Source organism: Calcarisporiella thermophila (assembly GCF_041956535.1).
Source record: "Calcarisporiella thermophila strain CBS 279.70 unplaced genomic scaffold VTP21scaffold_23, whole genome shotgun sequence".
In the NCBI taxonomy this organism is placed as follows: Eukaryota; Fungi; Calcarisporiellomycota; class Calcarisporiellomycetes; order Calcarisporiellales; family Calcarisporiellaceae; genus Calcarisporiella; species Calcarisporiella thermophila.
In genome coordinates, this window is record NW_027192213.1 from 248,478 (window position 1) to 259,264 (window position 10,787).

General features: G+C 47.3%; 6 protein-coding genes and 1 non-coding gene across 7 annotated transcripts; 2 read left to right on the forward strand and 5 right to left on the reverse strand.

Annotated features, from left to right (window-relative positions):
* Positions 1–40: 40 nt before the first annotated feature.
* Positions 41–113, forward strand: VTP21DRAFT_t234. The gene has a single exon. It is a non-coding gene; the product is annotated as a tRNA-Ala (tRNA).
* A 1,066-nt stretch (positions 114–1,179) lies between these two features.
* VTP21DRAFT_5659 (uncharacterized protein) lies at positions 1,180–1,865 on the reverse strand (the record flags this gene model as incomplete). The annotated part of the gene is made up of 4 exons (XM_069396204.1): positions 1,180–1,322; positions 1,387–1,554; positions 1,622–1,785; positions 1,852–1,865. The coding sequence occupies 4 exons, from the start codon at positions 1,863–1,865 to the stop codon at positions 1,180–1,182; spliced, it is 489 nt and encodes a 162-aa protein (XP_069247740.1).
* An 812-nt stretch (positions 1,866–2,677) lies between these two features.
* Positions 2,678–4,089, reverse strand: VTP21DRAFT_5660 (uncharacterized protein; the record flags this gene model as incomplete). The annotated part of the gene is made up of 4 exons (XM_069396206.1): positions 2,678–3,579; positions 3,654–3,749; positions 3,818–3,895; positions 3,975–4,089. 4 exons carry the CDS (start codon positions 4,087–4,089, stop codon positions 2,678–2,680), a joined length of 1,191 nt encoding a protein of 396 aa, XP_069247741.1.
* A 999-nt stretch (positions 4,090–5,088) lies between these two features.
* VTP21DRAFT_5661 (uncharacterized protein) lies at positions 5,089–7,420 on the reverse strand (the record flags this gene model as incomplete). Its single annotated transcript, XM_069396207.1, has 6 exons — positions 5,089–5,990; positions 6,079–6,283; positions 6,358–6,492; positions 6,566–6,698; positions 6,759–7,230; positions 7,351–7,420. The coding sequence occupies 6 exons, from the start codon at positions 7,418–7,420 to the stop codon at positions 5,089–5,091; spliced, it is 1,917 nt and encodes a 638-aa protein (XP_069247742.1).
* Positions 7,421–7,808: 388 nt separating this feature from the next.
* VTP21DRAFT_5662 (uncharacterized protein) lies at positions 7,809–8,418 on the reverse strand (the record flags this gene model as incomplete). The annotated part of the gene is made up of 2 exons (XM_069396208.1): positions 7,809–8,100; positions 8,348–8,418. 2 exons carry the CDS (start codon positions 8,416–8,418, stop codon positions 7,809–7,811), a joined length of 363 nt encoding a protein of 120 aa, XP_069247743.1.
* Positions 8,419–9,108: 690 nt separating this feature from the next.
* Positions 9,109–9,613, reverse strand: VTP21DRAFT_5663 (uncharacterized protein; the record flags this gene model as incomplete). Its single annotated transcript, XM_069396209.1, has 2 exons — positions 9,109–9,403; positions 9,471–9,613. The coding sequence occupies 2 exons, from the start codon at positions 9,611–9,613 to the stop codon at positions 9,109–9,111; spliced, it is 438 nt and encodes a 145-aa protein (XP_069247744.1).
* A 356-nt stretch (positions 9,614–9,969) lies between these two features.
* On the forward strand, positions 9,970–10,574 carry VTP21DRAFT_5664 (uncharacterized protein; the record flags this gene model as incomplete). Its single annotated transcript, XM_069396210.1, has 3 exons — positions 9,970–10,126; positions 10,195–10,316; positions 10,428–10,574. The coding sequence occupies 3 exons, from the start codon at positions 9,970–9,972 to the stop codon at positions 10,572–10,574; spliced, it is 426 nt and encodes a 141-aa protein (XP_069247745.1).
* Positions 10,575–10,787: the final 213 nt, after the last annotated feature.

A 10,787-nucleotide genomic window follows, 5' to 3' on the forward strand; every position in this document is an offset into this window, starting at 1 on the left:
CTGTACCAAAAGCCAATATCCTCGTAACACAATCGTGATTGGGGGACTAGCTCAAATGGTAGAGCGCTCGCTTAGCATGCGAGAGGCACCGGGATCGATACCCGGGTTCTCCATTTTTTATTTTCTCCATTATTTTGCTAGACACTCATCCTAATACTACATTAAGGTTAGCATATCTATTCATTTTTCTTTTATTTCACCTAGATCATAACTGTCTTTGTAATATGACCTTGGAGTTTGTGGTCAAACGGGTAAAAACTGGAGCACTTTGAGCCGCTTTTTGACTAGGGTTGTTTATTTAGCCGTATTGCTATGGAATGGCAGTACTTAACAATATGAAAACAATCAAAAAGTTGGATGGTCCCATGAGGATGAAGGGGAAAACAAGTACAACTAAAGAGATATGGCATGTTTTAAGTGACTGTGAGCGTCGTGGACTGCAAATGTCTTTTTGGTTAGAGACGTTCTCAAGCAACGAAATTCCCAATGAATACAGACATCTAGCTAGACTGGTAAAATGCGCTTTGACGAAGACTGAACGTTGCTACGAACAGGCTACCCCAACTTATTTCCCTTTGTTGCGTAACTTGTGCACTAGAGTAACAAGGGGTCAAGAAACTGTTCCCGGACTATGCTTAGTGCCGGATGCTGGCGCTTGGACAAATACCCATTTTTTGACGAATCATTCACGAAGGCCCGTTATCTTATCCGATGGATAAAAGCATTTGCTTTGAATGTGGGTGAGGAGCAAGAAATGCGATTTCAGAAAAATAGAAAAAAAAAACGAGCATCTACGTGGAAGTAATATTAAGATTGTTTTTCCTTAAAAAAACCAAATAATAAAAATATAAAAATAAGAAGAGGTCTAAGAAGGAAAAAAAAAAGCATTACCACCGTGATATACTCAGTGCAAAAAGGGAAAGTGAATGGGGGAAGGGGAGGAATCAGATAAGAAATCAACAAAAAAAAAAGTTTGTGATTTAAAAAATAAAAGTAGGAAAAAAAAAAGATGGCCGTGGTTACGTGGATGTGTTGAAATAAAAGGGAAGAGAAAACACCATAATATAAAAGAGGAAAAGGGCGAAAAGAAAAAAAAAGATAAACATAGAAATGGAGCGGGTATTACACAGTTAAAGGGAATAAAGATATACCAGAGAAATGGAGGGATAAAATAAACATTCATGTGCAACATTGATTGTTCTTAATTTGAGGTTCCTCATCAAATGTGATGGAGTTTTGCTGATTGTAATACCTGGCGCGCTCCATATCGTTCTTCCTTTGCACCAGTTCACGCGTTATTTCGAGGAAAACTTCTTCCACCCCTAATCAGAACGGCGCATCAGTCAGCGCAGTGGTATAGCAGGCCCATTTGAGGGGGAGACTTACCTTCGTCATCCTTTGCAGAGACCTCATGAATCGAACACTCTGTCCCTAGCACTCGTGACACGTAATCCTGCGCTTGCGTTAATGAGACCGCACGTCGAGAGGTTGCTAGATCAAGTTTGTTGCCGACCACGTGAATAATCAAATCATCCGCCATGTTTTTCCTCAGCTCTTAACAGCGGATACACAGAGGATCAGTTTTCGTCGGAACATACCGATACAGCATTATAATATTTACCTTCAGTCCAGCCGCTCATGTCTACGAAGCTCTCCTCAGAAGTAATGTCGTACACAAGAATCGCTGCATGAGCTCCGCGATAGTACATAGGGGCCATGGAACGAAAGCGCTCTTGACCTGCTGTGTCCCATATCTGTAATCGAACGCGGCAATTATCTACCACTCTATTTTGATGAAAAATAAAAGGTCAGAGATCGAGAAGTGAGCGCCACAATAAGGGGAGAGCTTACAATTTTTTCGTCATGAAAGATGCTCCGATTGTCGAAGAACAATTTGGAGAGAAGGTTTTTTGCACATAACGTACTGCCAATGACGTCTTGCCCACCCCTATCGATGCACATTAAAATAACGGTTAATGGAAGATCGCACGCAAGCTAGAACAAGAGGGAAAAACAAGCTCTACCTACCTTGGCTCCCAAGAATCACAACTTTCGCCTCCAAGATGGAGGAATAGATGGAGCCAGTTCCGATATCCAGCTTGACGAATTTTTCCTGGGCTTACGTGCTAATGGGGGCGCAATAATGGAGAACAAATTCAAAATCTTGTAAAATGAGCTAAAATTTTAAAAAAAATACACCTCAGAATATCTATCTTGGTCGAGTGCAAAAATAAAATATATGGATTTAGGGAATGAAAAGTTGAAATTTCAGTTAGTTGAGTTTTCAATCATTGTAGGAATGATAAAAATGGAAAATTGACAACCTACAAGAACAACAGTGTATAAACCAAAGATATAAATAAATACGGAAAGGGAAAAAAAAATAGACGATCTATAGTCAACAATGGCCCCCTTTAATTTTTTATCCAAAAATCAAGATGACCATTTCTCGCTTCAATATATCCTCAGGTTTACTTTGTTTTTTATTCCTTTTAGAAATCGTGTCCAAGGAAAATCGATGACGTCATACATATAGGAAGTCACAAGGTACCCATTCATTTGACATCATGCTCCAAGGTTATAAGCACCGGCAGGTAGGTATGAAGAATTTAATATTATTTAGACAAGTGATATAGATATATACGGATCCAATGACAAACAAGTAAGTTTTTTTTTTCTAAAGCAATTCAACCACCATCGCACTCGCGCCGCCACCACCATTGCACACGCCCGCAACACCAATCTTCCCTTCCTTACGACGTAGCACAGACAAGAGCGTGCTCACAATTCGTGCCCCCGAACAACCAAGCGGATGGCCCATTGCCACAGCACCACCAAATAGATTCACCTTCTCTGCGCTCAGTCCCAGCAGTTTCATGTTGGCCACAGCTACAACCGAGAAGGCCTCGTTGATCTCGTAGGCATCGACCTGATCAGCCGTGATCCCGGCGTGCTTCATTGCCTTGGGGATGGCGAGCGCGGGCGAGGTGGTGAAGTTGATGGGATCCTGGGCAGCGTCGCCCCATCCGCGGATTCTGGCTACGACCTGGAGGCCAAGCTCCTTTGCCTTTTCGCCGGACACCAGCACCACGGCGGCAGCTCCATCGGACAGCGGCGAGGAGTTAGGTGCGGTAACGGTGCCGCCATTAGGCTGGAAAGCGGGGCGCATAGCCCTCAGTTTGAGCTCGTTCAGGTTCGAGACCTCGTCGTCACTTGTCACGGTTTTGTCTGGCTTGCCACGGCCGCCAGACACGGTGACCGGAATAATCTCCTCGAAATAGCCGTTCTCGGTTGCGGCCTGGGCGCGACGGTAGCTCTCCACCGCAAAATCGTCTTGTTGTACACGGGTGATCTGATGATCGGCGGCGCATTTCTCTGCCGCAATGCCCATGAGGCAGTTGTTGTAAACGTCGGTAAGACCGTCCTTAACAATGCCATCCACCATCTCCTGATGGCCATATTTGGAACCGAAACGTGCGCTTGGCATGTAGTAAGGAGTGTTGGTCATGGATTCCATTCCACCGGCAACCACAACATCCGCATTGCCAAGCAGAATAGTCTGGGCAGCAAGTTGAATAGCTGAGACCAAAAATCACACCATTAAATAACGGATAACTATTATTAAAGTATAAATGAAAATTCCTGGCACTCACCCTTCATGCCCGAAGCACACACTTTATTTACAGTAGTGCACACGGTTGAGGTGGACAGACCAGCGCCGATTGCAGCCTGGCGGGCGGGATTTTGCCCTATACCAATGGGATTAGCGACAGTGTATAATAAGTGGCGGGGCATTGAGGATTTCAATTTTAATTACCAAGATTGGCCGAGAGAACATTGCCGAAGATGACCTCTTCAACCAATTCGGGTTTGATGTTAGCCTTTTTCAGTGCAGCTAAAAACAAGGGGAAGAGAAAAGACGTGTCAATAGAGATAATCAGGAGTGGTCGATCCACAGATTGCCGCAGATGTACCTTCGATGGCGAGAGATCCAAGCTTGGTAGCGGGGAGCGAGGCAAGGGAGCCGTTGAACCCGCCGATGGGGGTACGAAGGGCGGCAGCAATATAAACTTCGCGCGGGGTCGACATGAGTATGGTGTTGTGTATGGTGCAGAGGATAGGAAGCGAGACTATTGCTTTTTATACAAAGCTTTGACTAACTTTCAATCGAAAATCGGCTCATTAGAATTGACCAATGATCAAAATGGATTTGAAAATCTCGAGCAACGAGTGATTGCTTGATGAGAGAGGCGATAGCAACGTGTCTTTTCTTTGTCAAGACAAACCTGAGCGCTATCCTGATTTTCGTGTCCCACAGGAATTAAAGCTACTCCTACACCTAACACACTGTGCGTGATAATGCTTCTACGCCTATTAAAAGCAATTACGGGTGTAATCAGGGCTCTTAACTCAGTGCTCTAGAGGAGCCATGTAGCAAAATATTTATTGAGTTTTGGCTGATTCATAAAAGCACGGGATAGATTTCTAAACGATATGATGTACCGAATGACTGCAATGTGTACAAACCTAACCACAGTAATCTGAGAGCAATCCCCCCAAGTGTTACGCCCATAATCGGCCTCAGTTCAGGTATCACGTAACTCATCTATCATTCACCCAAGGCAAGCTAAATGCACCGGATTATTCAATGGGGGTTTCGAGTCCATCATCTAAAGAGAAACACAGCCTAGTTATATGCATATTCAATTATGACCCCCGACGGAAGTTTGGAGCATTCTCAATTTGGGCTCCCTTTCACTTTTTGTAGAATCGGAAATGTTTATTGAAGCTCCACGCGAGTATGTAAATAAGCACAAAAATGGAAATGTTAATGGCTGAAAATAAGGGGACGCTATGGAAATAGAGCGGTTGGTACTTGTTAAGGCCACCGTGGCAACATTAATTATAATGATTACAACATCGGCAATCTCTCCAAATGATAGGGGGGGAGTGTGGGAAAATGCTTAATAACAAGAGATGTAGGAAAATACATGAGGGGGTTTCGGGTCAGACATTGGATCTACCCCTCTACTTGAGGCTCTAGCTGTATCTCTCTTCGCACTCTTCTTTATGTTTCTATCTGTCCCTTCAAGCCTTTTCTCTCTGGCTCAAACCCACAAGAACATCAACTTGAATCCTATCTAAACCAGACTTTTTCTGGCCATTGGATCTTACGGAATGGGACAAGGGAGCGGAATGATGGCTCGAGCCAACTGGCAAACACCCGTCCATCGAGGAGGAAAGAGCCTGCTGCAGTTGAAGGGTGTAAGGCGAGATCATATGCGAAATAGGAGGATTTGCCTGTGGATACCCTGGCATCACTGGTACAAACATTTCTATCATCAGAGGATCGGTGACGGGAGTTGCGGCAATCTGATGCTGAGGATAGGAGCCGTAACAACGCACAGGGACAACGGTGCGGGGATAGGTGGACTGAGGGGAGTAGGCATCCATGCGGTATATCATGTGGGGCGGATATTGGGAGGGCGGGCTGGGGGGAGAGGTGGGGAGAGGGTGAGTATCAAACTCTTTTCCGGAGGAGTAGGGGAAGGAGGGGAAGTATTGTTGGGGAAAGAGGGGGGCCTGGGGAAGAGGCTGGATCCATTGGACCTGGGGTTGGAAAGGGGGGGTCGGAGGCGCGTGGATGGGGGTGAGGGGGTTAGAAAAGGTCGGCACCGATTGCACACCGGGTCTTGTTTGAGGAGAAGTGCGAATTTGTTTTTGAGCGGGCAGGTAAGTTTTGGTCTTGTGCAGCGGTCCTTCCGAGTGAGCACGTTGCTTAAATGTATGCTGCTGTTCAAGGCGGCAGCGATTCGTGCGACATACTAGTCGCCAACTCGAGTGGATATGGAACGGGGAAATATCGAGCTCTCGAGGCTGAACCTTGGCTCCGGGGGGGAAAAGCTCGCTGTCCTGGACATCCTCTTGAATAGCCGCCTGAGCCGAAGCCTCGTCTTCAAACCATATGTACGCGTGGCCGTTCGGCCCCTCTAAATATAGCATAGGTATCAATCTAGCATCCTAGCCCTGCTCTCTCTCGCCATCCAATAGCGTTTGTAAAAGCAACCACTGACTTACCGCTCCAAGCTAGCTCGACTCTGGTGATCATCCCGAAACGGGCGAACCATTTCATGAGTGTGGAGCGGGAGTGTGCTTCTCCCCGATGGTCCCGCTGAACGGGCACATGGACAGAGTAGGGGTCCAAGATCGGCTCCAAGTCGCTCTCGGTGAAGTCAATCGGCTGTTTCTCGATTTGCCACAAAGGAAACTCTTTACGAAGAAACTAAGCACCACATAGAAAAAAAAGCAGATGTCAGTGAGATAGCACTCAAATCCCATTGAAGTTGTTCAATGTACCGGCAGATTGTTCTTCACATCATCATGATGCTTAAACGTGATCCTTGCGCATTTCTTGCTCCTGCCTGTGTTGGAATTTCGGTACACGTGAACCTTTTCTACGGTGTCGAACCCCTTCAGCCTATCCTCCAAGGTCTACATAGAAAAGGTCAAAATTGGGTAGGGCAAAAGGGTAGAGGAAGAGGGGGAAAGAAGGAGGATATTCCACCTTCTCGTCGGTGCCCACCGACAACCCGGCTATCAATATATCACGCACGCAGTGTGCAACATTGATCCGCACCGGGCGACCGAATACCGTTATACCTATCCCTTCTGCCTGGGCTCGCTTCGAATCCTCGACTCTCTATTCAAAGAGGAAGAAGAAGAGGAAGGGGGGAAAAGAGAGTGAATACAACTAACACCTGTAGAGGTACTTTGTCTCTACTACTTCAAACTGAATAAAGGCGGTGGCGAGATTGCGTTTGTCTCGGGTGATCTTCACGGGGGTCAGAAATGGGCCGAAGCCTTCGAAAGCCTTATGCACTCCGTACGCGAGAGCCTCGTCCTTAAAGTTGGTGGCAAGGCTAATTATATAAAGCGCACTTTCAGTGGTTTCATAGCCTAACGCGCAACACCAATACTGATCATACTTTCCAATGTATAAGCAGGCTTCGGGGTCGCCTTTCTCTTTCTCCTTAGCCTTCTTGGTTGGGTTAAGGAGCGGGTATTCTGTTTGATCTGTTTCCGGATGATACGCTATCTTGGTAGCGCAGGCGGGGTGCTGTGCTGCATCTTGGGAAGGCGTTGAGTCAAAGGGTTCCGAAGGGCGGTCCTGAAGGAGGGAGCTCTCACTCTCGTCCACCGGGCGTTTACCGCCTACATATTGTGATTTTACTAACAACATAACAAGATACAGCGTTACGAGAAGCAACCCGTGGAATGATCGAAGTAGAGGGCGACTAGAAAACACGCCCGCCCCCCGCCCTCTTCTAACAAGCAACAGAGTGCACCTACCCTTGATATTTCGGACGAGGTCGGGACATTTCACTTCTTCCCTTACATTTTTGGAGAGTAAACCAACCATTTAGTATTTGTCTGAAGTGAAATAAAATGAATGCCAAATAGATAATGTATTTTGCAATGAAGATAAAGATGGGGTGGATAACCAAATAATGCGAAGGATGAAGAGAGCCAAGAAAAGCGAGGCTAGAGAGAGGGAAAAAAAAAGAGAAGGAGGGGGGAAGACGAACTGAATTAGGAGGTAGCTTTTATAAGCGCTGGCATAACAATGAAATAGTATAATTGCTTTTTTTTCCTCTCCTTGCACTGGGTAAAGTTCAGAATAAGCGAATCACAATTCAATCCACGACGAATGCGTTGACATGTCGATTGAAACTCTCCCTTTGCATTGCACTCTATGATAAAGAAATTGCATCTAAGCTCTTCAGTTTCATCCCCACTCCTTGCTCATATCACGTCGTCCAAGTTCTCGGGGGAGACTCCCTTTGGTCATGAAGCAAGAATGAGGCGACCCTCCTTGCCCTAACCGCTGCAACCACGGATAAACTTTCGAAGTGTAATTTTAGATTGAAAATCTGTTCGTGCCAAACGTTGCTATTTTCATCGTGTTTTAGAGGATGGGCCCTGCTCTGCACGTGTGCATCCGAGCTCCACCGTACCCCTCCAGCCATCTCTTGGTGGGCCTCGATCCTGGTCACCGTCTGGCGAGGGGTGGCGGAGCGGCATTCTGGCCCATGCCGTGTTCTTTAAAAAGTGGAACTCGAAACACGAGAGTTAAAAGCATGAGCAAAGGCATAAGCATACAGCTCAGGAAGGTCTTAGCACAGCGGGTTTAAGGGTTAAAGAGAAGGATTTCTAATCATCTTGCGCATGCCATCTATCCAAATCCATCGGTTGCACTGCACGCAGAAATAAAATTCTCGCATGGGGGTGGCTGCTAGGGCACCTCGTGAACTCTATACTCAACTTTTATTTTCGCAAATTCACAAACCGTTTTTCGACACTACCGTCCTGACGGCGCACTTCCCAATGCAAGGCGACGATGGATACTATCTCGCGCATTATCGCGTCTCCTACACGAGCCCATCCCTCCCGCTCCTCTTCCCTCCCCCCTCTGCTCCTACCAACTTTTCCCATCGACGCAAAACATCCAATGTGCGATAAAGGGGATCTTTGTGGCTTGCGTATTCTCATTTCATAAAATGTTTTCCGGCCAGAGGGGCCCACTTTCCCCTTTGTAGAGAGGTGGAAAAGAGAAGGGGGCTTTACTCCAGCGGGTTAACATTCTGTATCGATTGTGTGCATCTCATAGATCGGTACGGTATGGTTTTGTTTTTCTTTCTGCAAGAGCTGCAGAACGCGCGCTTCAAAATGCAAACCACGAAATAGGGTTAGCCCACCGTACCGGCCCATCCATTGGATATTTTTCACGAAGGCCAGGGCCAAGAGATTCAACGGAAAACGTTGAAGGGCACTGGACTCAGCTGGCTACCCCCGTGGTTCTTCTGGGATGGGGGTGTTGGGTTTATGGGGGGAAGGTTTGGTCCATTATGCCTCTAAAGTGAAGTGAATCGGGTATGGGAGGAAAATAGAGCAGAGAAACATTATTGTACATGAAATAACGAGAAAGAGGTATACCGAAAACGAAAGCCAAACAATTTACAGAAAAATAATATTAAAAAACAAAGAGACACGACGGGCTCCCGCCCGTCATCCTTATCTTCGGGTTGGATGGCCTCAAGCTCGCACCCCTCAAGCCTCATGTCTTGCCAAAAATGCAGTCCGAATGGTGGCATTGATTTTCCAGTACTCCACCACATCTGACGTCCCCTGCGATGGATTGCTCACTAGATCATCATGCTTCCGCCGACGATCTAAATGTGCGCTGCAGAGCAAACGATTGATGCCCTCGTACTGGTGGGTCGCGGGCTGCGGTTCGTTGATGGGTGAGGGGATGGATGACGCTGAATGTGTTGTGATGCGAAAGGAATGCAGAGAATGAGGCGGGGTGTGTAAAGGCGTTGGGATGGAGGGAGTGGGCGATGTTCTTTCCACAGAAAGCATGAATGATTAATCAACCCCCCTAAACTTGTATCTACACTATGATCCATTACCTTGTGGCCCACCCGCTTTGTTTTCTTCTCTTCTCCTCAGCCTGATCATAGGCATCTTCATCGGAAGGAAAACTGCGCTTTCTAGAAAATGATCCGGATACAAGCTCTTCTTCGGCCGGTGTTAGCCGTGCATGATGGGCCATAGTTTGGATCAGCCGCCGGTATGCAAAAGGAGAAAAGTGCCAATGCTTCTTGGGAGAAAAAGAGCATACAAACACGTCCAGTCGACTTTACAACCCCGCTTTAACAAGAAATTACAAATCTCTCAAAACTTCAAACGATCCACTCATTTTGCAGGAAAATGATTGGCAAGCGACCTTGCCCAGTGTGACTCTGGCCAGAATCCACTTGGCTCAGTGCTGTGGGCGGGAGCCTACCGCAGCGGATCCTAGGTTTTCCGAGGAGAGCGCCCTCAAGTGGCCTTTCCTTATGTCCATACTCAAACCCACTGCTCTTCTAGCGCATATCCCGAGCCCCCTCCTTGGGTTTGACTTCGGCTATGAACAGCCTGCCTTTGACTAGTAGCGTGCAGAGGCTGCACCACTGCCATAGAGCGCAAGGTCAAGGAGAGCCTGACCGCACGCCTATTCGGCCTGCTGTTTGCAAAATCCAACATCGAGCCGCTGCTAAGGAGCCTTTCAAGGCTCTAAAGTCCAGCTTCCTATCCCAGGCGGCCGGCTTCTCTCTCTCTCCCTTCATCCACATCGTATTTTATCCCGTCTAGCTGACGTCGGTCGCCTCTGCTGCCTAGCATACAATGATGTTGCCTTCAACGGTGAATATGCCTCCTGTTGCGAGCATGCCTTAGAATCAGTCGGTCTATTTCTTCTCCCTTCATCAATCAAGGTTAGAGTGCTCACACGAGTTAACCTAGTCACCGCATGAGAAATATGCGCCATCGTATCGGGAGCGTGGAGCGAGAGAGTTTCATCGGGTTGCAGCGCAACTATAATTCAGCTGTGGGCTGTAGCCTCTTCAAAGCCTCCGAGCCTTATCGTCGCAACCTTGCTACCTCGAAATTGGACGAAGCCAGCTGAGCTCGAGCGGCTTCTGAGAATAGCGTATGCCCACTCATCTAACTATATCGGCAGCCCGCCCGATTAGGCCGACCAGCCCCCATGGGAAAGAGAGCTTGGAGCTCAACGTCCCTGATTAAGTTCGAATCTTCCTCATTAAACCGCGCTGCAGACTGCGGTTCGCGTGCGCGTTCCCTCTTAGGATGGAAGCAAGAAGCTGGGAGCGGGTGTGGGCTGCTTTCATCCCGATTTTACAAACATCAACCTCTCCTCCAGACTGTCCGTGCGCAATTCTGGAGGT